The following is a 24,923-nucleotide window of genomic DNA, read 5'->3' on the forward strand; positions in this document are numbered from 1 at the left end:
AGAGACACTCGGCTTCGGCCAGAGTCTCGTTACAAACCATTGCTTTGGGAGAAAGTCCCCGGACGTCTCTCTTCGGAGAGTCTGCGGAAACGCGCCGCCATAGAAGCACTGCGGCTGACCTTTTGCGCCTTGGCCCTCTTCGTGCATCATCCCGCCCTGCCCGTCGCTACATCCAGTCTGCGAGTCTTTGCCGGACCCCAGTTGCATCTCTCGGCCCCTTTGGACGAAGATATGAGTCCGCGTTGGGATGGTGTGACTGGGACTCTCTGGCAAGGGCAAGCAGGCTTGGATGATGGGTGGCCGTGGGAGACGTGAAGTGTGGTATCGGGTGCTAAGGATGTGTTGTCGAGGTTGATAGGTATGCGATTGCTCGGTTTACCGGGTTACTCGATGGGGCTTATTCTTGAGGCGAGGGGGTCAAAAACTGATCTGTCCTTTGTTGATGGTGATGCCAAACTTTTTTTTTACACTCTGAACTTCGTGGGAAGTTTTTGCACTTGGCTTTGCTGTTGACTTGGGATGGATGTTCATATGATGAAGACAAATATTAGAGTCAAGCACTGAGGTGGGAAATATCTTGCCGATGCAGACTTTCAAACATATGTCTCTGATGAATTTTTTTTATTCTTTTTTTTTTATCTCGCATTATTTATCATTATTATGTAGCTAGTTTACTTCATGTCTTGAGCCTTTGCTCTAAACTCGTAGCCTGCATTGCAGCAGGAACCTTGTCGCCAGAGCACTCTAATATCTCTCGGGTCGTAATTTTGGTTGGTTCTCGCCGAGTATGGTCAAAATCTCTTGACAGCGTCTGACGTGTTGATCTAAAGTCAGAAGCAACCAGACGAACGATGTCAATGATTGTCTTGATGCCTCCCTACTTTGACCACACATCAGTTATTCACAAGTCAAACCCGCGAGGACAGTTTCCGCACAACGGCGCCTCATTCCCAACCGAAGCGGTAGTCCACTGATTATAGCCATCCATCTAACAGGACCATCGACATCCTTGGACTCGGCCAATCAGCCCTTCTTCGTTGCAGTAGATCCAGCTATCCGTTGTTGACACCTCTTCTCATAAGACTCCAGTAACTGCCGTGAGTCATTATCAAGAGCGTCCGCGCCACCATTCTCAAAAGCCCGTTTAATCAAGTCAACACCTTCTTGGTACCGCTGGAAGAAATAGAGCTCCTCAACAGCATGGATCAGTTCCTGGGTGCGCATCTTGTTGGTACCTGGCTGAAGAGGAAGCGTAATATGCTTATGTATCTGCGATTCATCCCATTAGCATTATGGTTCGCAGAGAAGGGTGAATGTCATTTATAGCCGGGCATACCTCTCCATTCTCGACCCTGACACGGTAGTCCCGCTTCACGGCCTGAAAGTCCTCCTCTGTCTGGCCGGTCCTGTCGGCTTTCTTCTTGACGACGTCGACTTCGTCGTCTGATAATTCGATGTTGAGGATGCCGCCGTCTTCGTCGTCCATTGCGGTGGTGGTGAATGAGCAGGGTTTGCTGAGGATGTGATGGTGGCTCCACTGTCTGGTGTCTTGGTGGTTGATGTGGGATGGAGCGCCACTTGCACTTCAATGTTGGCTCTTGAATCCTGCAACATACACCGGTAACACGGGTTGTAGACGGTTGTCGTTTTATTGAAAGTTTTGGACTTGAAACTCTTTTCAGTCTACTTGTTTCTTCGTACAGGCAGTATGTCAAGATGCGAAGCCGCAGTGTGAGATTTGTGTGTCACATTTCACCACATGCAGGACTCGATGAGACTACAGCTTGCGAACTTATTCGCCCTCTTCAAAGTAGTTCCTCATAAAGTTTCTACCGACACTCATAAGTAGAAAGAAATTCTCAATTCCGCGTGTTCTTCGCATACTCCGCCTAAAGTACTCAGTAACGCCAAACTGCACCCAGTACACGGATAACGCTGCAGTTGCGACGCAAATTACATAACCCAAGTTCTATGAACATGCCCTGATTTTCGAAATGTACACGTTTCTAGCACATAGTCCCAAGACATTTAGCCTTGAGATACAGTGTTCAAAACTGTTGATACACTTAACCTGGAACTCACATAGAAGTAGAATTAAGCAAGAATGGGAGACATGATTCAGGTCTTGGTTGCTCTAAGAGCGCAACATAATTCTTGAAGAGGTCTGGTATTCCAACCCAGCGGAACTATCTGCACAAAGAGGCGTCAGCTCAACTTGAAGCACAAGAGTAGCTTAACAGCAAATTGCTTTATTACTTTGGCGTCACTTAGACGCATAATTCAGTCTCATGATTGTTGATACAGATGGAGCTCCAAACCGCGTCCATACAGGTTCATCCATCGTACTTCATATCATTTGAATTGACTAATTTACACATGGAATTACCAAGAGAGCCGTTTGAGCCGGCAAAAAGCCTTGTCAACCCGAAAATTGCCCACTTAGCTCTCGTGTACGAGACACTCTCACCACTGTCGCTTGGCGCTCACCACCACAATCATCTTATTACTCTTCACTCCTAGTAATATCACGCACAATTTAATTGTATTTTGACGGTGCCGGATTTCCGAAAAGTAGCCACCGCTCTGACTCTGATTGGAGAACTTGTCTGTGGTTGCTTGCTCGCGCGCGCCACTACACCATAGAGGTTCTCACTCGAGATAATGCTGACACAGATATGGACTCTGTTTATACGCTACACATCATTTATTCAAAAGTATCCACAAGCAAACTTGAGTGGGCTAATGCGCAGTCTACGATACTGGGATACATTTGTATTGCGCAGCTGTTTGTTTTGTACCCATATTAGAAAGAATGGCACGAACTATTGAAGCAAACTTTTCAGCAGGCCGGCGTCTATATAACATATACATCCTGTCTTTCTGGTATCTCCCTTTCAGTATCTTCAAAGTCAGTCAACAAGTTTGTTCAGTATACGCTCTCCAACATGGCTGACTCGGGCTCTTCCTTCAACGCCAGCTCCGTCGACTTAGACAACACGCCATTAGTCGACATCATCTGCTACCTCAACGAAAGCGGCAATGACTACGACGACAGACTAGGCTTGCACATTGCATCAATCTTTGTAATTCTCGTTGTCTCCACTGCAGTTACATTCTTCCCCGTCCTCGCGACCCGGATTCGACGCCTGAAAATCCCCTTGTCAGTGTATCTCTTTGCTCGATACTTTGGCGCCGGCGTCATCATCGCAACTGCGTTCGTGCACCTCCTCGATCCGGCTTATGAAGCCATTGGACCTGCAAGCTGCGTCGGATTAACAGGAGGATGGTCGACTTACTCCTGGCCGCCGGCCATTGCCCTGTCTTCAGCCATGATCATCTTCCTGTTGGACTTTCTCGCTGAATACTACGTCGAGAAGCACTACGGGCTTGCCCACTCCCCAGTTGAGAATATCATCACCGATGCGCCTGGTGCGAATGGCAATGGCACAAATCCTCACGCTTCGCACATGCACCTCCACTCTGCGGATCAGGATGAGCAAACAAAAGACATCAACCTTGTCCCGGTGAGCAAGGGTGAGAAATTCGACAGCGACTACGAAGAGTTGGCGCATCTTGTGGGCGATTCTGAAGAGATTCAGAAGGCATTCCGGTCGCAGATATCGGCGTTTCTGGTACTTGAATTTGGTGTCATCTTCCACAGCGTCATTATTGGCTTGAATCTCGGCGTAGCGGGAGGCGATGACTTTAACACGCTGTTTCCAGTGCTGGTGTTCCACCAGTCGTTTGAGGGTCTGGGTATCGGCGCTCGTCTGAGTGTGATTCCTATCCCTACGAAGTGGAAGTGGCTGCCCTGGGTTCTTTGCTTGGCATATGGCCTGACGACTCCCATCTCCATTGCCATTGGGTTGGGTTTGCATAATACATATAACGGAAACTCTTATACTGCAAGTGTGGTTTCTGGCGTGTTGGATTCCATATCTGCTGGGATTCTCATCTACACGGGGCTTGTGGAGATGCTTGCGCGGGACTTTTTGTTCAATCCTAATCGGACGACTAATAAGAAGCGGCTTGCGTTGATGCTTGTGTCGCTGTATCTTGGGTGTGGGATTATGGCTTTGATTGGTCGATGGGCTTGAGTTTGAAGTGTTTCGGGGTGGCAGAGACTAATATTTTGTTCTTTGTAATCAGTTGGTGATGTCGAGTTTATGCTTTGACAGCCTTTCTGTGTTTCTTTGTCGATGTATTGCTGCTAATTTCATAACACGGAATCCATGGATCTGAGGGATAGTGTATATACTGTTGCAGACTAGGTTGCCGTATTTATAACATTTGCTCTTGTATTGGAGTTGAGGAATTGTGATGTTGGTGCTGCAGACTGCGTATCTACTAACAGATGAGTGTTCAAACTCGTTTGTCTCCAAGATAAATATCCTTTTGGAAAAACCTACGTCAGCTCCAGCAATAGGCAAGAATGGAATGGCAGCCCTAACTTGCACAAGGACTTCTGGTGTGACTTCCGTCTCACAACTCATGGTAAGCTGTGATGAGTAACGGTTGTGCAAATGGTCCTGGCACACATTCATTTCCTCCGCAGGTTTGCGAAACCTAAATTTGTGTTTCTCGTGACACTGGCCCGCATTGTTTCTGCTCCGTCTCAACCAGTCGTGAGTGCCTAACGGCTCGCGTATCGCTGACAAGGAAATTTCACCAAATTAGCGGCAATGAAGCACTAGCGGGAATGCTGCGGCCCAAAGGGCGACGGCAGACTTCTTCGTTCGCATATGAAGGGCTGCTCACGCCGGGCTATGAGCCTCTCCCAACACCAAGCCTATCACCTCGTTCAAGCGCTTCATAATGCTTCTTGATCCGCTCCGGAATCTCGCTCGACCCCGGAAGATCGGCATCATTCATACACGGTATCAGCCGTTCCATCATATCTATGGCATATGCACCCTCGCGCTTCTTGCTGTCACGTAAATACAAACGCATGAAAGTTTCCATGAGAAGATGAAGCCTTGGCACAATTACCGGATACTCAGATGTCGTAAAGAAACCAGATCCACGACCAGGTCGGTGTGGTGGGAGAGCTTCCGAGTTGGACGCGACAGTCAAATGAGGCAGCAAGTATGTGTGCTGCTCATCGAGCGTCAGATGATTACCCAGCTCTGGGATGAACCATAGTATCCGACAATGGGCATATAGAGCCACTGTTACGTTAGGGTCGTCGAGGTGCATGTGTATTACTGGCTCCTCTGCTTTCCGCTTCTTGGGACTCCAAGGGCATGAAGGTTGTTTTGTGCAGGCATGCAGGCCAGGGAACTTGCTGAGCGATTTGTCTGCTTCGTTTATGAGACCAGTGGGGACAATGAAGTCAATGGACTGCGAGTGAGTTTAGCTCGATATTTTGCAATGTTTTTTGGGGGATAAAACGCACATTGATCGGCGATGATATACCGTGGATGTTGAGCAAACATTGACCCCAGAGGATACATGGTAGACCATCAGAGTTGAGGGATTCGACTAGTGAAGCGATTAATGCCTCCAGAACGTCCGCCATGATTGGAGTTCTTGGGAGTTTAGGTTGCGAGAGGAATCATTGATGTGCCAAAGGATTAAATATGTCTGGATTGGCTTCTGTCTGGTGTAACTGGCTGATGCTGGCCATTCTTGAAAATGTACAAATCTAGGGTAACAGATGGGAAGAATATTGCAGCTGCAGATGGTGACATGGACCAGACGCTTGAGAGATCCAGCGCCACAGATTCCGCCACACGTCTGGTGTCATCATTGATCTTCAATTGCTTAGCGCCCGTGTGTTGCTTGCCCCAAACTGAGCCACCATTGACGATCAAACCCAGTGCGATTGTTGTGAGGTTTGTTGCAATGGCGCTACTGGAGGGAAGCTAGCCGCAACATGTCAAGTCCGACCATCAGAAACTGGGAAACTTGGAACACCACGAGAACCCCTGATTCTAGATCCAATTTCACCTCAATTTTTGCTCTCTCAATACACCAGGCAATTGCAACATCTGTTGAAAACGACTTAAACCAGACTTGAGCGACCAGCTAAATAATCATGGACGCATCCAAAACAGATGCTGGTGTGCCGGCAGATGCCCCGCATGAACAGCTCAACACCGCTCCAATCACCCAAGCTACATCAACATCACCTGCAGTGTCAGCACCCGTAGACGGTGTAAATTCGACCGAGACAAAGGAACACGAACCTAAGACAACAGAGACACCGAGCAATGGAACGACAATCCCGTCCGTAGAGACTCCGGTCTCGGCTGACAATGGTGCTACCGCAACAGTTACACAGCAGAAAGACCATACCATTGACAAGACAAAACCAGAAGACTTTGACGGCGAGGTCACCACCAACAACGAGCTGCCGTCAGACGAAACCATCAAAAAGGTAGAGAACTACATAGTTCTCGACCGAGACGGCAAATCAAGAACATTTAAGAGTCTATACAGCGGGAACAATGTAGCGAGACGAGTGTTGGTGGTATTTATCCGACACTTTTTCTGCGGCGTATGCACACCCTTGAATTATCTGTGTTATTTGGCCATGCTAACGATATACAGAACTGCCAGGAATACCTGCGAACGCTCTCCGAATCAATCACCCCCGATGCCCTCCTCCAACTCCCCGTCAGCACCTTCATCGTCGTAGTGGGATGCGGCGACCCAGCCCTCATCAACATGTACATCGAGGCGACCAACTGTCCATTCCCGCTATACACGGACCCCACACGAGCACTCTTCGATGAACTCGGCATGACCAAGACGCTCGCACTAGGCGCCAAACCCGCATACATGAAGAAGAGCTTGTGGAGGAGCACTCTCGACAGTATCGGACAGGGGTTAAAGGTTCTGCCCCAGGGATTGTCTCTCAAGTCCGGGGACCAGCGTCAAGTAGGCGGCGAGTTTCTCTTTGAGCCGCTCGATATCGTCACGCCAATTACGACACCTCAGGACGAGCAGCCCTCGACAGTGGGCTCGATTGAGGATCCTAGCAGCGGTGGTAGAGATCGCGGGGATGACGGCTCGGTGGAGGAGAAGCGAGTTACTTGGTGCCATCGGATGAAGACGACGCGTGATCATGCTGAGATCCCGGAACTTATGGAGATCTTGGGGCTGGATGGACAAGGTTTCCCCATCAAGGACCAGGAGAGGTGGGCGAGGGCAGTGCAGGCGAGGAAGGGGACTGGATTGACAATGGCTAGTGAGATGAGCAAGTTGGGCGAGTCGAGCAAGGGCAAGGAAGCCAAGGAAGCATGAGTGTATTAGCAACAGGGTGTTTTAGCATCGACAGCCAGCGCGTATTATTAGCGATAGCAATTTGTGACCTATAAAGGGCCTATATCATGTTCTCATAATTAGCTATCAAGATGAGCAAAGAGTCTAGTTTTTCTGTACAAATTATGCTCCTCATACCACATCAGTCATGGACCCATGACCCGTCTTCCCTGCTATGCACAACCTCATGTATCTTCAACCGATGTGTCATGATCTCCTCCCCGTTTACAAGATCATTCTCCGTCGCTCTCCTATCGCCCTCTTCTATCGTCTTGACAATCCCTGCGCGAACATGTCTCTCTCTCAATCTCCTCCGCGCAACCTCAAAGTCCACTTCAACAAACCACAACTCATCAAACAGCGCTGCCGCATCCCGCCAGACATCCTTATCCAAGGCAAGATAGTTGCCTTCTAATATGACGATTTTATGCGACGGTAGCACAGCTATGTCCTCCTCCTTGGGGTCTTTGACAGAGTGATCGAATGATGGCGCCAGAATGGGCGCTGATGATATCGGTTCTCTGAGCCGTTGGATGAGAGCGAGGAACTTGGCAGCGTCGAAGGTGAAGGCTGCGCCGCGACGAGCATGAGCATTCGAGGGATCGGGCATGGCGGAGAGTGCGGCTCGCGTGAAGTGGAAGCCATCCATGGGGACGTATGTTGCTGGGGGAGGAGAGTCTGGTGAGTTCTTGGCGGCGTATTCATTGAGTCTCTGAGAGACGATTTGTGAGAGTGTTGTTTTGCCTAGGGGAATTAGCAGCCATATACTTTGGAATAATGTTGCTTGAAGAAATTACCGGATCCGGGGATGCCTCCGACACCAATTACTGTTCAGCTCGGAGCAACTGTTAGTATTGATAGTTGACATCTTGAAGGGCGGAAAGGTAGGTTATGCCCGGGATTAATGGTGACTCACGGAGTCTTTGGTTGGGAGCAAGTTGTTGATACTTGTTCCATGCCTTGTCGACTAGTTTTTGGACCTGGCTGTCCATTTTGCGAGGTGTTACAGGCAAACAGCTAGGGATTGATGAGGAAGAAACTTGACTGAATGTCAACTGAGATGTCGACACCGGAGCTCAAGCTCTGGAAGCCAGGAACCCCACGTCCCTTGCCCCACATACTTAAGTATGGAGCTGTGATGTCAGGTATGGGACTCAGAGAGTGTATGGCGGAGGTGCCGGTGTTTACTGTGACTAGCTTAACAGAGGACAGTAGATGACTTAAACATAGTGAGATTTGGACATTTGTGATCAATCTTGTACCAATTTTCCGATTGCTTCTGTTTCCGCGAAGAGTGTTCAAATTAGAAAACCTTGCGACACGTGCTTTTGCTGCAGTAGTAGCTTGGGATCTGCGACACGCCACCAGACCTCTCTCGACAGGATGTTGATGTGCAACCAGGACTTGGGGAACATTGTACAGTGATGGGATTGTCCATTGCTTGATTATCTAAAGGAATACAAAAGAATGCTGTGAAACTTGAAGGCCGCTACGGAGGACTTTGTGCAGCAAGAATGAGCGTCACTCGGCGGGGCAAATTCAGCCAATCCATTGGATGGATATTTTGGTTGCTTGTCCTGGCGTGAAGCCCAAGAAGGCACGGTCAACATTGAGCAGTCTGGTGGCGGGGCATCCAGTCTATGTCTGGTTATATCCACCACAGGGCCATCACCAACTTTTTTTTTGACTGCGACGATCGATTCTCCCCACTTCACCTTCCAGGACGTGGTCAAGATGGCAGCCCAAGTTCCCACCGATGCTCTCAAGGAGCTGAAAGGTACAGTTAGGCTGCTTAAATTTGCAGCGAATTGAACTCGTGACTAACAAGATGCGTCGCCTATAGTGAATGAAACCGCAAAGGCAAACAGCAAAGGCTCAAAGCCCGCGCCAGCTGGCGACGATGACGACCACGCAGAGGATTCTGACGACGACGCCGACGAGAATGGTGCAGCAAACGGACCCGACGGAGCCACTGGCGCCGCGAAGAAGAAGAAGAAGAGAAAGCCCAAGAAGAAGAAGAAGACCCCGACCGCACAGACTGAGCCACCCACCGTCATGGTGAGCCAGTTGTTCCCCAACAAAAGCTACCCCAAGGGCGAGGAAGTCGAGTACAAGGACGAGAACCGCTACCGAACCACCAACGAAGAAAAACGCCATTTGGATAACTTGAACACGGAATTCTTGAGCGATTACCGCGAGGCGGCCGAGATTCACCGGCAGGTCCGCCAGTACGCAAAAAAGTCCATCAAGCCCGGTCAAACCTTGACTGAAATCGCCGAAACCATCGAGAACAGCGTCAGGTCTCTTACCGGCCACTCTGGGTTGACTGAGGGCGATGCCATGGTTGCCGGCATGGGCTTCCCCTGTGGTCTCAGCTTGAACCACTGTGCCGCCCATTACACTCCTAATGCAGGCAACAAGATGGTTTTGCAGCAGGATGACGTTATGAAGGTGGATTTTGGTGTCCATATCAACGGCAGAATTGTCGATTCTGCATTTACTGTGGCTTTTGAGCCCAAGTACGACAACCTGCTAAAGGCTGTGAAGGAAGCCACCAATGCGGGTATTCGAGAGGCTGGCATCGACGCCCGTGTCGGTGAAATCGGAGGCGTCATCCAGGAAACTATGGAGAGCTTTGAGGTGGAGATTGACGGCACTACCTACCCCGTGAAGAGTATTCGCAACCTCACAGGCCACAACATTTTGCCTTATAGCATTCACGGTACCAAGGCCGTGCCCATCGTTAAGAGCAACGACCAGACGAAGATGGAGGAGGGTGATGTCTTTGCTATTGAGACTTTTGGAAGCACTGGCAACGGCTATGTCAGAGACGACATGGAAGTCTCGCACTACGCGAAGAATGCAGATGTCCAGCACGTGGATCTTCGCCTCAGCTCAGCCAAGGCGCTGCTTAATGTGATTAACAAGAATTTTGGCACCCTGCCTTTTTGCCGCCGTTACCTTGACCGTTTGGGACAGGACAAGTATCTGCTTGGCGTAAGTGGAACCTACTTGATCTATGCAAGGTGCATTAAAGTGAGATGCTAACAACGTTGCAGTTGAACAGCTTGGTCAACAGCGGTATTGTCGAGGCTTACCCGCCCTTGTGTGACAAGAAGGGCTCATACACAGCTCAGTTTGAGCACGTAAGTTTATATTTGCCGTTTTCATTGGAGCTTCGTGAGTGCTAACTCTTGTGCAGACTATCCTGATCCGACCAACCGTGAAAGAGGTCATCAGCCGAGGCGACGACTACTAAACTGTAGAATTTATTGCACACAGAGATAGCATCTGAAATAAGACTGTCCTATTTGATAAATGCATGCATGACAGAGTTGATCACACGCATGGGAGCATCTACTGATGCAAGTGAATGGTGGGTGTCTGTAGGTTGTAGCCGCGGTTATGGTCGGCGTGAGCAAATACCTGTGGGAGCTTGCCCTGGCTAGTTCGTACCTGTCACCACTGGATGCGCCTGAGTAAGAAGTCTGGTGCAAAGCGCAAAGCTCATCCAGTGACCATATCACGTTGCCCCTGGGACATTCACTGTAAGACAATCATTCCTGCAGGGCACGAGCACGACCCAAAACCTGCTACATCGAAACCATCTCCAGAAAAACGCTGCCCGATATAGCATCCAAGCTGACAATTACCGGGATCCCGTAATCGAAACCACTTGATCTTCAGATCTCGCACCTTCCGCGGCTGCGATCCCATCCCGAGCTTCTCCAGAAAACCCTCCCCTCCCCTCTCCGCACGCAAAACCCGCCCTGGGGAACTTGTTCCAGTCGCCGCCTCGCCGTTCACGGGCATGCCGTTTCGGCCTCTGAGCAAAACTCCAGACCGGCGGGCCAATCAGAAGCGCGGAACAAATTTTCTGCTCCCGGTGCTTTATCGCGCGATAAAGACCAATCCGGCTATATCGGGTTTAGCGCCTCCTCCAACAGGAATAGTAAGCGACTGTGGCACTGTAAAAGAAAAAATTGCCTGCAGCGTGCATTGCCTGCACACTCTCCGAAGTAGGCCGGGCGGAGGGCACCACGCCTCTCACATGTGTGGCACCTCAGGCAAATTTATCTACAGCCTCCTCCCTGCCGGGCCGGACATGTTTCTCTCCTGAAAAAAACACGCAAAACATCAACGATTATCACCCATCAACCATAACACGTTGGACAATTCTGTTAGACACACTTGTGTTTGGCACATTTTCCGATTCGTGAGCGTTGTGTTTTTTTCTTTTTCCTTTTAGCGAGTCGTCTTGTTTTTATTTCTCCTTTGGCATAGATTAATGATTCTTTGACGACTACGCATTCGCATCCTGAGTCACCCGCCAGCAATCACCGAACTAGACTCGCGAAACAATCACACAAAACAACCACCGAAAGTAGATCATTTCGAATAGAGCCCATCTCTCGAATTGGGGGCAATTTGCCACACACCTCAAAATGAAGGTCTTCTCCAACGCCGTCACCTACAACTACTCCTGGGACGAAGTATCAACCGCCAACTGGCGCAAGTACGGCCCATGGAACAACAAATCCGAGCACGTCATCGCCGTCGACACGCTCACCCGCAGCGTCGACTCCGAGACAGGCATCCTCCGCACCGAGCGCCTCATCACCTGCAAGCAATCCGCGCCGGACTGGATCAAGACCCTCATGGGCAACTCCATGGACGTGAGCTACGTCTTTGAAGCGTCCTACGTCGATCCCGCGAACAAGACCCTCACCATGGTCAGCCAGAACCTGACGTGGAGCAACCTCGTCAATGTGCAGGAGGAGGTCACGTACAAGCCCATGGGCGACCACCAGACGCACTTCCAGCAGTCGGCGCGCATCACCGCCCTCTGCGGCGGCTGGCAGCGCATCAAGAACAGCATCGAGGATACCCTCGTGACGCGGTTCAAGGAGAATGCCGTCAAGGGGCGCGAGGGCTTCGAGCGCGTTTTGGAAATGAGCCGTATCGTGTTTGCGGAGGAGAAGGCTCGCCAGACAGCTTTGCTGTAGGGTGCTTCTTCGCGAGGTCACGATTCCCTCATCTTTCCGTGTACAATCATCTCTCCACTTGTGTACGAGTTTAGACGGGGGAGAATGGTTTCATTTGTTTACATTTTTTAATGGCGTTTAGTGCGAAACAAAACGGGAATTATATTTGCAGCATATTTTCAGCAAGGGCGTTTGGGGAAAATTAAAAAGAGATTTTCGAATCTCGTGTTCTTTTTTCTATTGGATTTAGTATAATACCCGAGCATAGAGGCGCAAGACGCGGGTAATGATAGAAGAATAGATTCTCTCAGAGATTTCTACTTGACTTGTATAATGGTGATTGCGGCGTCCGAAATGGGTCTTTGTTATCTTATAATGAGAGAAGAATGGATTCTCTGAGAATTTTTTACTTGACTTGTATATTGGTGATTACCTAGATGGATCTTCATTTTGAATAAGCTCCAGTTAAGCATCTAGATAAAGTGAGCACGCACCCCTCACGGCACAGATAAATCAATGTGACCAGCATAATGTCAGATCCACACCTGAATAACATTGACATAAACGCGCACAACAATGAAACTCAGCTTCAGGCCTCACAGAAACCGATCAAAATTTTCTGGTTTCCAACAATCACCAAATCATTATCTCTCCCCACTATTAGCGGAGGTTTTGGCCTCCACTGGGGGCCGCCAGAAGCCGTAGATAAGCTGTGGGCCGTGATGCCGGACTACCTACAGACGTAGAGATAGCTCCGGAGGGTGGGTGATTGAACCCTGGTAAAATCTCTGGCGGCTGTCTAGATCCAGCGGGGCGGGTAAGACTGCTGTTTGTTGTGTTTGTCTGGAATGCTGAATGCCCGGAAACGACTGTCTGGGGACTGAGACATGTGCACTTAAGGGTGTTGCAGAGAACAATAACTAACATGTGTCACTCAGATAAGACAGTCCAAAATGACTGTTGCGAGACGTTGAACAGAAACATTACTACAGTACAATAGTAATTCAAACTATATTCTGGTATCTACGGAGTACTACTGCATAATAATGACGAGTCATAGCCAAATTCATACATGAATCCAATACGTGCGTAACCTTTCGTAACCGCCGCTTAGAACAGCCATGAGACATAGCGGTTGTAGAACTTGGCCCATCCACGGCTGGTAGCAGCCTTCTCCTTCTGGAGCTCCAGGAAGTCGTTCTCCTCTTGATCGACGATGTCCTTTCCGGCATAGAAATCGGCTTCGTGTGCCTTGACCCCACGGCTCTTGGTGACAATCATGTGGCCAAAGAGCAGAATCAAGTACAAGGGAACACCCAGGTAACCAGTGATGAAATTCTGGTAGTCGAATGTAATGCCGTCGTGATGGACAAAGACATCAAAGTTCTTGGTGAGAAGAATAAGGATACAGAAGAAGAGCGCAATATAAGTTCCGATAAGACCCTGGGGAGCGACATAGGGCATGACGCTGTCGGGGATGTTTTGTGCGCGGCGAGCCTTGAGGAAGTAGATGTAAGTGACCAAAAGGGAGATCCAAGACAAAAGACCAAAGATGGTTGTCAAGTTGACAAAGTATCCAAAAACTTTCTTGGAGTCATCAGACACAACCATGAAAGCCAAGCAAGCAAATCCAGTTCCCACGGCAAGGGCAGGTACTGGGACACCACGGCTGTCGGTGCGACGGAAAATGGCAGGAGCGGCGCGGTCACTGGCAAGACCGTAGAGGGTTCGGCTAGCAATGTAAAGATCGGAGTTGGCGGCGGAGAAGACGAAGACACAGATACAGGCGTTGATGATATGTGGCAAGCCTGAAACACCAGCGATGGTGGCAGCGACAACGAAAGGACTGGCGCTAGCACCAGTCGTCTGCTTGTTGGCAAATGCCAGCTTCGGGTGGTTGTAAGGGACGATCATGCCGACGAGGAGGACGCTAAGGCAGTAGAAGAACAAGATACGATAAAAGGTAAGCTTGATAGCCTTGGGGATAGATCGGCGGGGGTTCTGGGCCTCGGCGGCAGTTACACCAACAAGCTCGGTACCGAGATACGCAAAGGTAGCGTTAACCATGACGGACCAGAATCCCATGAACTTTCCTAGGGCGCCATGAGGACCGGATTTGTATAGCTGGGCAAAAGCACCAGGGTCGTTCCAGTATCTGAAGCCAGTAGCATCCTTGTTCGGGCCACCACCACAAGCAATAATGAGGGCGAAGAGAATGATTCCAACCACGACAATAACCTTGAACGAGGACAGCCAAAATTCAAACTCGCCGAAGAACTTGATGCCTCCAAAGTAGTTGATACATACAATCAAGACGAGGAAGATGGCAACAAAGACACCTGGGTTGACCTTTTCGCGAGGTACCCAGAATGAAATGACGAGAGACGCGGCGGTAAGCTGGTTTGGTGTAACAATAATATACTTCATCCAGTATCTGTCGAGGAAGAGAGTTAGTATTATGCCCATCGGGTCTAGTACCTCATTGCGAACACAACGGTCGCAATGTAGAAGGCGGGACAAAACTTACGACCATCCAAGAGCAAATCCAAGAGAAGGATGGCAGTAACGAGTAGCGTAACCAGTGAAACCAGCACTCAATGGCAACCAAGCAGCCATTTCACCAAGACCAGCCATAACCATGAATACGAGCATACCGACAAATGTATAGGAAATAAAGAGAGATCCGGGTCCAGCTTGAGCAAGAGCCTTGCCAGTTCCAACAATGAGACCAGTTCCAAGAGCACCACCAATGGCAATCATAGTAATATGACGAGCCTTGAGGCCCTTGTGAAGCATAGTCTCGGGGTTGGTCTCCAAACCTCGGATCTCAACATTCTCGTATTGATTATGTCGAATGCTGGCCTTCTCAGGATCACTTCCATTGCCGTCACCTTTGCCCGGGCGGGCATAGATGCCGTCTGAATTCATAGTGGCGTGTATTCCGCGTACCAGTGGACGGATCGGAAGTTCAAGGTGAAATTGAAAAAAGTGTGAATGCGACAAGGAACCCTTCAAGAGTTAAGAGTTGAAGAGACGAAGAGGTCGCGTGAGAGTGCTGGGGCTCAAGCTCAACCGGTCGAGGTCGCTCTTGCCAATTATAACCGTGCAGCAGCAGCCTGCAGGGATTTTGGTGAGGCGAGCAAGCAGGCCAGACCAGGCAAGACTCTTTTTCTGTCTTGCAGCTGATAACAACCTGGGGGATTGATCGTGCGGCTGAGGAGACAATTCACCAAGACGCACCGATACCAACACGTAAGACTTGTGCTCGTACAAGCAAGACGGTCAAACGAAGCCTGAAGCTAGAGGGCTGGGGTGGCACACCTTTATCAAGCAGGAGGAGATGCCACTCGTCTCTCTCTCTTTCTCTCTCTCGCCCCGGGGCTCACCTCGCCTCTTCCAGTGTGATCACCCTCAGATTGCAAGTTCATGGTGGAACCAGCACAATAACCCACACGGCGTGGGGACAATCCGTCGCCTAACATGGATGGCCAGACCTTTCACAGCTTCAAGCAACGAAGCGGATCACACCGAACAAGTCAAAACAGCACCCAGATGCTCCATGGCCCGGTTGCCTTCCACACGGCCAGGCCGTGACCACCAGAGCTGGTTCACAAAGCGAGGTCTGGAAGCTGACAAGGGTCGGGCGAACTTGGCAAACCTGGTCATGATTAGTGTGTGGCTGTTGGCTGTGTGAGTGGAGTGGTGACTGTTGGCGCCTCCATCTCATGGCGAAGCTTGGCCGCAGATCGAGCCAGCAGCCAAGGCCCGCGGCAAGCCATGGCTTATTTACCCAAGACAAAAGAGGACGGGACCTGCAACAGCCGCCCCTGCCAAACCCGTTTCTCGTATGTAATGAGGGAATGAGAGGGGCCAGGGACTGGGGACTTGAACAATTGTCAGTCTGTCACAACAAGAACGGGTGAGCAAAGCACAGCTCAAGTCTGGGGCTGGGAAAGTCTCCCCGGAGCCGTCATCAACGGGACATCCCCTCTCCTGCTGACGAACTCGACTGGATGGGATGAGGGTGCGCTGATGGTTCTACTGATGGGCTAATGCAACCCTGCCTCTTGCTTTGACAACCTGAATGCCACCCTCAAGACAAAAAGCTAATTGGGGAGCCGAGCTGACATGGCTGTTCGAATGGATTGGTGGACTATCGGGAAATGTCAGTGGTCATAATATCGCCCGTTCCAAGGCTTGGAGTCGATTTATTCATCGGCGCAAACCAGCCAGTGTATTGTACGTACAGTACAGTACTACAATCCATACTGCAATGCACAATGTTTGGATTGGTATTGGGCCATATTTTGCACCAGTCCTTGGCACGGTCAAATACTCAGTTACCTTCCAATGTTGGCTCGTCTGACTGCTCACTATCTCGGACCACCTCTTGCCCCTGACCGAAGTGGCCACCACCAACGTAAGTGACCACGGGAGACATCGCCAAGCCTAAGAAACAAAAACTTGACATTGAGAGTCCTTCGCGAACGTGTCTAGTCAAAGAATACGGTCCAGCCTGCGCGCTTTTTTGCGAAAAAATGCGATTCTTTCCGACGAGAGCTGTGAACGCGACTCATTCTTTTCCCCAACACCCCAGTCTCACCCCAAAACCCCACAATGCGAGGAAGCAGTTCTAGAAGACTAAGTGGAGAGCCAAGAAAAACTTGAGATAAGCGGCGCAAAGGTGGGCATTCAAGTCGAAATTCAATCCTCAATTACCCAGGCAAACCAGGTTCCCACCGCGTCACCTGCTCTTCATCCATCCAGGACTGCAGTTCTGTCGGACACTTGCTTCTTTCGTGTCATTCTCCCCGCCGTGGCTGTGTGGACAACGTTGTTGGTCCATGGCCGGATTGCAGCTAAGCTCACCATGGGATACTGAGCTTCCCCAGGCCTGTCACAGCTGTGGGGAGATGGCCCTGACCCCAGGGTCCGCGGGGAAGAGGGAAACAGCGGTACCATTCAAACTGACCAAATATTGGACTTGGCTACTACTCCTTGCGAATCAGGCTTGGGAAATACAGTACCACCTGTTGGACCGCAAAGGACCGTTGGACAGGTTACCGTCCAACCGTCATGGATGGGCCAGGCAGCGACATTTCGACAAGAGATTTACCAGCCACAAGCCACTTCATCACTAAGCCCTTTCTGGCGAAGGTTGAGGATAAGCTTGTCGGCCACACGGTTAGATGCCGTCGTCTGGTAATCAGGACGAAGTGGGTATGTGGCGGATAAAGGCGATTCAGAGTCAGGGTTAGGTCAGCGGCTGTCGCCACACAGTGTCAGCCGTGTGTCTGGGCGAAGATAATTGATGAGCCAACACACATTGGTCAACCAGGATCACCTGGCCGCTGAACAAGGGAAAAAAACCCCCAATTTAGGATATCGGTGATGGAATTCAGTAGCAGAAAGGTTACGTCTGCACCATGCTTGACTATTGTGCACTACATCACGTCAAGACATCTCAAGAGATCTATAAACACGATACCACCCGTCTTGGCGGAGACTCTGACCTGAGTATATCTGCCATAATGGTAGTTACATTACACCTTCTGGAAGTGTCCTGAAGAGCTGACGAAAGCTGATGTTGTGATTAAGGTTTAGCCCAGTTGTTTGCCGGGTGACATTGCCGCGGCGAAACTCAACAGCCCTGGAGATATGGGGATGCTTGGCAGGTAAAGCGTGGGGACCTTAGCCAGTGTTTAATGGCTCATAAATATTCTCGGTCAGGACGAAGTCGTTTGCATGCCAAGACACTGCATGACTGGGTGTATCAAATCCCAATATTACAGGTTCCGCGGCCACATCCGGACCTGAGCACAAGACCAATCCAAATCCTGCCGTCACACCTGGGAGCACTGTTGTGCCTCATTGTCTACAAAAGGAAGAGATCTAGAAGGGGTGGTAAGCCATGTGGGATCCAGATAAGAGCAGATGTTTGACTACTTCACAGCTCCAAACGTCATCGTTTATTTAAACAAATGAACTTCAGATTACGCACCGCCATAGTAAATCCACTTTAGCTGACAAGGGTACTGGAGCATGTAGCATATATTTCCCTATTGACTGTGGCAATCGACTCTCTTTAATGACTTAATTAACCTCCACAGTGCCGCGATGCTTCTTTCTCGGTGAGCAGGTTTTCGTTCGACGAGAGCAGGAGTATAACCGAGAACATAGGAGGAGCATATCTCACGACCAGTCAGAGCCAACTATTTCGCATTGCTTCGACAAGATCCAGCAGGCTCATAGTGTTTGCCAAGATCGGCGGAGCGAAAGACGTATCAAGGCATGCAGTGAAACAGACATATCACTACCAAGACGGAGCACCTGCAGCAGTACAAGGGGTGCGATGTACCGCTTCCTTCGTGACATTCTAGAACTATCTTGGTCCACAGCCATCATGTAGAGAGGAGATGAGCTGACGACTTTCATGCACGATCCTTGACCCTATGCACGGTTGTACTCCTACAGCCGTACTCCTACGGTCGTCGTTCCAATTTGACGTTGTCAATGGCCCGCTTTGAGGGAAATGCCATATTTTGACCCAATATGGAATGCGTACAGCAAGATATTGTGTACAGACACCATACTGAAAACATGTCATCCAGCAGGCCTATGTCATACACCAACACTAACACTTCAATAGAAATATCTCTCTTCATGTCTGTAGTCATGTCGTAGATCTAGAGCCAACAATGAGCATCGACTTCTCTCATCACCATGTATCATGTGTGGAGGTTAGCCTCCCGCGCGGGGACGTATCTCGTATCGCACAACACAGCAACATCATGCGCGGTTCCTCCTACAACAGCATTCATCTCAAAGACACAAACCGCCAATCTCGCAGTGACATTCTCTTGATATACGGAACACACTCCCCGTATCATATTAAATATCCTCAAAATTACAAACCATGCCAACACCATGTCTCCCACAAATGACACCGAATCCCCAAAACGGATCATCCGGAAATTAGCAGATCTGTAAATATCCCTTCCCAACTCCCATAACACTCACTAACACATCACAGAGAACTCTACCACACGGCAGCACACCTCCTAGACCAATACATCGGCACGGCAATCCACGCAAAATACACCATCCCTACACCCCGTCCCCATTCCCTCCGAACAGACTTCGAGGCTGCTATTGCGCGGACTATCCTCCAACATCCTATTCTTCAAGTCGGTATTGTGGGCGAAGACTCGCCATCTCCCTCATTTATCGAATTGTCATGTATCAATCTTCGAAAGCACATCACATGGCTGCAGCACGATACGTCTAAGGAGGCCATTCTTCAAGAGCAACTGGATACGAAATTTCCAGATATAGAAACAAGACCTGGTTGGCGGATCGTTATTATGACGGGAGATGTGCTGGATGTGTTGTTTGTTTGGAACCACGCCATATGCGATGGTGTAAGTGGCAAGATCTTCCACCAGTCACTTCTGCAGCATCTTACTTCCGCGTCTGAACCGGCAAACATAAAAGATGGAATTCTGGATTTACCACAAATAACCGACTTCCCGGCTGCTGCGTCGAGCGCCAAATACCCCATCAGTATAACTTATCTGGGCAGCATGCTATGGGAGGAATACAAGCCGTCTGTGTTCACGTACCCCGCGCACTGGGCACCGTTCAGAACATCTCCGTATAAAACAGCCCTTCGGAGCTTAAAGTTCAGCGATAGACTTCTTCAGAGTGTTGTGTCAGCGTGTAGGAAGCATGGTACTACGCTGACGGGGTTATTGCACGCCATTGCGTTGGTTTCGTTGGCGGGATCCGTGCCGTCTGAGAAGGCGGCTGGGTTTCGGAGTGAGACGGCGTATGATATGCGGGGACTTATACCTGAGATGGATAAGAATACTGTTGGGAATATATGTTCATCTACGTATCATGCGTTTGGTAAGAAGATGGTGTCGCGGCTGCGGGAGGAAATTGCTCGTGGGGAGGGTGATGGGAAAGAAGATTTGATGGAGATGATGTGGGTGGTAGCGGTGCAGGTTCGGAGGGAAATACGAGTAGCGTTGGAGAAGGGCACGAGGGATAATACACTGGGAGTGATGAAGTTTGTCAAGGATTGGAGGAAGATGATGAGCGAACATGTCGGGAAGCAGAGAACAGTGGGATGGGCCGTGACGAACTTGGGGGTGTTGGATGGCGAGGGGACTGGAGATGGTGATGGGGATGTCTGGAAAATAAACGAAGCAAGGTTTACGTTGAGCGCGCAGGCATCCGGGGCAGCTATTACGATATCGGTTGTGTCAGTGGGAGGTCAATCGCTGTGTGTGGATGTCAGTTGGCAGGATGGAGTGATTGATGAGCGGGTAACGGACACTCTTGTCACCGATATCAAGGAGTGGCTCGAATGTGTATCCACGGCGTAAATGTGAATGAGCATGATGCTAAGCTTTTGTATCCCGTTTGAGTTGAACGATGCTCCGTATGAAAAATGCTGTTTGCCTTTACTTTTGTTCCAAACTCCGTACCAATTGAAATGCTCGCAACCGAAATCATGATGCACGGTCATTTCTAACGCGAAGGTAATATGTACCATCCTCCCCTGGAACATATCTCATCGTCACCGTCTTAGGGAATAAGCTCGCAATTTCCTTTTCGTTTGCCATGACAGCCCGATAACTCAGATCATACATGGTGGGTCGCAAGAGGGCCGCCTCACCGAAATGGCTGTGGTCTCTAACCATTACTTGGTTTGATAAAACGATGGAAATGATTGCGAAGAGCAACTGCAAGCCCATGATGAGACCGAGAATGAGGTGTACATAAGACCAATGGGCAATGTCGAGTGTGATACCCTGGAGAGGTAGTTGGCCAGTCGCGTTGATGTTTGTGTTAGCCTGTGTAGTAGTTACGATAACACCCGACGCAAAAATGCTAGAAATCAACCCCATGGACAAGCCGTCGCCTCCGGCTGGCGATCCGAAAACGGTCTCGGATGGGTAGCTTTGAAATTGAATGGGGTCGGTGGCATTGGTCGGCGTAGATCCTCCATAACCTTGCAGCGCAATCGCTGCTGGGGCGAGAAGCGTAATGTTTCTTCCGAGTTTGTGCTCCTTGGTGACGGCATTGACAACTGGACCAACAGAGATGTTGCACCTGTAGAACCAGGGGTTGATTCCGGACGCCTCAAATGCAGAAACCAGGCTCCATCCGTCGTGCTGGTCTTTGGCTGGATTTACGATATATGTTGTTTGGCCGGGGCCGTTCCGTGCAGGTATGTCAATTGTTGTCTTGTTTGCATCATCTATGGTAATGGTTGCAGCATAACCATCTCCACCTTTGGTAACTTTGAACGAGCTACAGTTCGAGGAGGTGGCAACCCAGCGATTAGTCGCTACCATTATGTAGTAATTGAGGTTCTCCGGTGTTGCCTCATAAAATGTCGAGTAACAGTTCGCGTTGATGCTGTTACAGTACACGGCGCTGACGTCGGGATTATATACCGTTCCAGGACGTATAGGCTTGAATGTTGCATTTTGAGCCGTGACTCCGCTGGTTAGGCTGGCCGCTCCATAACTGTACAAAGTCTGTTAGTTACTTGATAAATAGCTTCACGCCGTGGGCCGTCTTGGGCGCACACCTGTTAGCTGTGAACCGGAGTGCATTAATAGCATGCAGTTTTGATGGTGTCTGTTGGTTCGATCCAAGGACCCTAGTTGTCTGAATATGGCTCAAGTCAGGAACAGCGACGGTTCCATTGATCGTAGGTACGTGTTTGTCGGCGCCGTTCACATTGTATGTTAGACCGAGGCACGCGAGGCCAATTTGAGCAGCCTTAGAGAGTGGTCAGTATAAAGGTCAACTCTCCACCCTATCATGGGTATTCCCAGGGAATAACATACCATGTTGATAAGCACCCATGTGATGACATAGAAGCGGAGTGAATTCCGTCGAGAGATGGGCATCAGTCGAACCATGCGGCTGATGTTCTCGCTCTGGAGAATGAGATCGACCTGAGTGGTTTTAGATATGTTTGCGTGGTGCGAGCTGGGGGCAATTGCGCGGTTTCATTTACTTCTCGAGGCCGCCATTCTTTCAAGCTCAACATCCACCATCGCAGGATAGCCACCATATGCTTCAAGGAACTGGCGAGGTTCAAACTCAACATAATGGACAAACCAACAATTAGGGTATTGAACTCCTTCTTCATTTTCTTTGGCATGGCATCTTTGGTTGAATACCTCCATAACAAGGCGTATATGGAGGCACAGAGGGCCAGCGTCATGACCCATCGAGTCAAACAGGCTCTCAGTAGTTTTCGTAGTTGTCTGCCCTTATGGAGTCGCTCGTATGTGAAGCTGTTTGTTCGAGTGGACATGGCGTACGGCTTGATGGTCATGTCGGACGCGGCCTTCTTCAATGAGCCCATGGTGATGTTGAATTACATCGCCGACGGCGATGACGGGACAAGACTGATAGCCAAGTTAACAGTGACAGAGAGCCAAGTCAACGTTCGACATGCCACTATCATGAAGTTGCAAGAGCGTATATCTGAGATGGCCACGAGAATGGGGTTCTTGGAGGTCCTGTTAGGACTGGAGGTCAAATAGAAGCCCGATGGGCAAGGGTCACACAGATCCGCTTCCCATTTGAGGACAGCTCAAGTCTAGGAACAGTCTGGTGTAATGCCGTGCTACCTGACCTTGAATAGGCGGTGGAGAAGTCCATGTCTTGGGGATCTGAGCTTCTGAGCCTCTGAGAAATCAACAATGATTGATGACTGGAGCCAGCTCAGGCCCCACCAGGCTTGAGAAACTTTCTGGCCATCAAATGTCGACTATCGGCCTGTAGCGGCACCACCAGACATGACGAGTAACCAACGGTGGCGAAGCATGCAGAGAATGATTCCATGTCAGCGAGGGAACATTTGACTGCATTGGACAGCAGGAGACTCTGTCGCTTTTTCAGAATAGGAAATCTGCCCGAAAGACTCCCTGTGCTCTCTGCACGCATGGGGATCTGGATGATTGCGATTTTGCCAGATGCAATAGTCGCTGGGTTGGAGGCCGCCGGCTTCAGAAGACTCAGAAGTCAGAACCAACCAGACAAGTTTCAATTGCTTTCTGCCTGGTCTGGCAACAAAATAGCCGCCAAGTAAGGGGTTAATTGGCCTTTATTTCGGCGACAGCGATGCAAAGATCCTGCATTGCGACTCTGTGTTCCATATTTCGCGAGAACACAGCCTCCAGCCCGCTTGTAGTCACGAGGTAGTCACCCTTGACTCTCCAAGGCTTCCTGATCGAGCAGCTTTGTTGAGTCCATGCTCATGCCCTGTCCTCGAGCCTGTGGAACCAGTCTAGGTCTGATCGTGCATAACCCGCGATGGCCCAACGTTGAAGGTGCACCATACGGTCCCCATGTAGTCAGCTTGCTCGTGTGCGTTGCGAGATTATTAAAGTTTCCACCGTGGCCTGCACTCGGGAGTTCCGTACATCTGCTGCCTGTCCATGATGTGTGTACGGAGTACCAGACGGCGCATGACATCAGGCACAGGTGTAGGTGCAGCTGAAGAAACCGGCAGCTTCCGAGCCCCCTGGTCTCACCCCGGAAATTACAGTCGTGCTAGTTTTGGTGAAGGACTTTTTGGACATTGTGCCAGCGGTTTTTCTGTCGCCTCAAGCGGATTGCAATGGAGTTGTAATTATATAGGACCTTTGATGATTGTGAAAATTTTAAAACCAGGCGACATCAAGAATGATCACGAATTGATGGCTGCCAACCGTCAAGCATCTGCACCTGCCCATTTGACTCAGATTGCCAAGGAGCTCTTTCCCTGATACCTACAACAGGGAGTGATAAATAAATGTCAACTACGTAAGTAGGAAGGAGCACTTGACATGCCTGCCGCGGCAACTCCATGTCGTACTGAGCATTCGATTTTGTGGCACATTGGCCTCGAGATGATCAACCTTATAAACAAGAAAAGAAAAGAAACAAGCCAAATGATGGCTCCTTCCACCCTCAATTCTCGCCCTGGCTCTCAGCGTGTCATTCCGAAAGACGGTACCAACAATGGCGAATACTTGATGCATTCTCCATCCGAGCACAGAGAGGAGAGAGTTGACTTGTCCTACCGGTACTGTTACTTTGCAGAGTACTGCACAAGCAGCCAAGGAGATTACGGCGTGGGTGCCTGACAACTTCTGGGCAAGACATCCTCAAGGAAGTAAATGGCGTCAGGGATGAACTCTATTAACCGTGAGTGCTTCACTGCAAACAAGCAGATCTCGCTCTCAGGACTGATAATGCTAGATAAATCCGTGTGTGCTGGCACCAGGATCAAACGAAGCCTCCTTGACGGAGCTTGATCATGTAGCTATCGAGGGGTGAGTCCTAGTCAGAGGAAAACCAATCACCGTCGTGTAATTTTGCTTCTGATTTTGCCACTCTGGGAAACATAAGATTCTGCAAAGCAGACACCAACGCGAGACATCGGGAATGCACTTAAAAGGCCCGAACCTTTCTTGGCGTGGACATAGTACCTTGGCTGATCAGTTTGATCCGATATCGTTTGAAGTATCTTACGTCTACTGTTATCGTGGATTCACTTGGAATCTTCTTCCATATTTCAGTGCAATCTACACGACGCACACTGTCGATGTCCGCAGCTTCTGATCCGAAACACAGGGCTCTTAAAGCTAACTCAGG

General features: G+C 49.8%; 11 protein-coding genes across 11 annotated transcripts; 6 read left to right on the forward strand and 5 right to left on the reverse strand.

Moving 5' to 3' along the window:
* Window positions 1-1,023: 1,023 nt before the first annotated feature.
* On the reverse strand, window positions 1,024-1,486 carry VFPPC_09526 (hypothetical protein; the record flags this gene model as incomplete). The annotated part of the gene is made up of 2 exons (XM_018288047.1): window positions 1,024-1,269; window positions 1,337-1,486. The coding sequence occupies 2 exons, from the start codon at window positions 1,484-1,486 to the stop codon at window positions 1,024-1,026; spliced, it is 396 nt and encodes a 131-aa protein (XP_018139432.1).
* Window positions 1,487-2,945: 1,459 nt separating this feature from the next.
* On the forward strand, window positions 2,946-4,097 carry VFPPC_09525 (zinc transporter protein; the record flags this gene model as incomplete). The annotated part of the gene is made up of 1 exon (XM_018288046.1): window positions 2,946-4,097. One exon carries the CDS (start codon window positions 2,946-2,948, stop codon window positions 4,095-4,097), a length of 1,152 nt encoding a protein of 383 aa, XP_018139431.1.
* Window positions 4,098-4,764: 667 nt separating this feature from the next.
* VFPPC_14617 (thioredoxin reductase) lies at window positions 4,765-5,518 on the reverse strand (the record flags this gene model as incomplete). Its single annotated transcript, XM_018292385.1, has 2 exons — window positions 4,765-5,340; window positions 5,396-5,518. 2 exons carry the CDS (start codon window positions 5,516-5,518, stop codon window positions 4,765-4,767), a joined length of 699 nt encoding a protein of 232 aa, XP_018139430.1.
* Window positions 5,519-6,037: 519 nt separating this feature from the next.
* Window positions 6,038-7,248, forward strand: VFPPC_14616 (ahpC/TSA antioxidant enzyme domain-containing protein; the record flags this gene model as incomplete). Its single annotated transcript, XM_018292384.1, has 2 exons — window positions 6,038-6,499; window positions 6,553-7,248. The coding sequence occupies 2 exons, from the start codon at window positions 6,038-6,040 to the stop codon at window positions 7,246-7,248; spliced, it is 1,158 nt and encodes a 385-aa protein (XP_018139429.1).
* Window positions 7,249-7,408: 160 nt separating this feature from the next.
* Window positions 7,409-8,258, reverse strand: VFPPC_14615 (Aim12p-like protein; the record flags this gene model as incomplete). The annotated part of the gene is made up of 3 exons (XM_018292383.1): window positions 7,409-8,010; window positions 8,064-8,093; window positions 8,183-8,258. 3 exons carry the CDS (start codon window positions 8,256-8,258, stop codon window positions 7,409-7,411), a joined length of 708 nt encoding a protein of 235 aa, XP_018139428.1.
* A 742-nt stretch (window positions 8,259-9,000) lies between these two features.
* Window positions 9,001-10,525, forward strand: VFPPC_09524 (methionine aminopeptidase 2B; the record flags this gene model as incomplete). The annotated part of the gene is made up of 4 exons (XM_018288045.1): window positions 9,001-9,043; window positions 9,110-10,263; window positions 10,326-10,412; window positions 10,469-10,525. 4 exons carry the CDS (start codon window positions 9,001-9,003, stop codon window positions 10,523-10,525), a joined length of 1,341 nt encoding a protein of 446 aa, XP_018139427.1.
* A 1,186-nt stretch (window positions 10,526-11,711) lies between these two features.
* On the forward strand, window positions 11,712-12,272 carry VFPPC_09523 (preli/msf1; the record flags this gene model as incomplete). Its single annotated transcript, XM_018288044.1, has 1 exon — window positions 11,712-12,272. One exon carries the CDS (start codon window positions 11,712-11,714, stop codon window positions 12,270-12,272), a length of 561 nt encoding a protein of 186 aa, XP_018139426.1.
* A 1,089-nt stretch (window positions 12,273-13,361) lies between these two features.
* VFPPC_09522 (dicarboxylic amino acid permease) lies at window positions 13,362-15,179 on the reverse strand (the record flags this gene model as incomplete). The annotated part of the gene is made up of 2 exons (XM_018288043.1): window positions 13,362-14,685; window positions 14,779-15,179. 2 exons carry the CDS (start codon window positions 15,177-15,179, stop codon window positions 13,362-13,364), a joined length of 1,725 nt encoding a protein of 574 aa, XP_018139425.1.
* Window positions 15,180-15,591: 412 nt separating this feature from the next.
* Window positions 15,592-16,679, forward strand: VFPPC_18133 (hypothetical protein; the record flags this gene model as incomplete). Its single annotated transcript, XM_022429789.1, has 4 exons — window positions 15,592-15,879; window positions 15,924-16,074; window positions 16,117-16,299; window positions 16,447-16,679. The coding sequence occupies 4 exons, from the start codon at window positions 15,592-15,594 to the stop codon at window positions 16,677-16,679; spliced, it is 855 nt and encodes a 284-aa protein (XP_022285201.1).
* A 416-nt stretch (window positions 16,680-17,095) lies between these two features.
* On the forward strand, window positions 17,096-17,392 carry VFPPC_18134 (hypothetical protein; the record flags this gene model as incomplete). Its single annotated transcript, XM_022429790.1, has 1 exon — window positions 17,096-17,392. One exon carries the CDS (start codon window positions 17,096-17,098, stop codon window positions 17,390-17,392), a length of 297 nt encoding a protein of 98 aa, XP_022285202.1.
* Window positions 17,393-20,767: 3,375 nt separating this feature from the next.
* On the reverse strand, window positions 20,768-22,644 carry VFPPC_09518 (hypothetical protein; the record flags this gene model as incomplete). The annotated part of the gene is made up of 4 exons (XM_018288040.1): window positions 20,768-21,791; window positions 21,856-22,049; window positions 22,118-22,228; window positions 22,291-22,644. 4 exons carry the CDS (start codon window positions 22,642-22,644, stop codon window positions 20,768-20,770), a joined length of 1,683 nt encoding a protein of 560 aa, XP_018139421.1.
* Between the last annotated feature and the right edge of the window lie 2,279 nt (window positions 22,645-24,923).

This window comes from Pochonia chlamydosporia, chromosome 7 (assembly GCF_001653235.2).
Source record: "Pochonia chlamydosporia 170 chromosome 7, whole genome shotgun sequence".
NCBI lineage: Eukaryota > Fungi > Ascomycota > Sordariomycetes > Hypocreales > Clavicipitaceae > Pochonia > Pochonia chlamydosporia.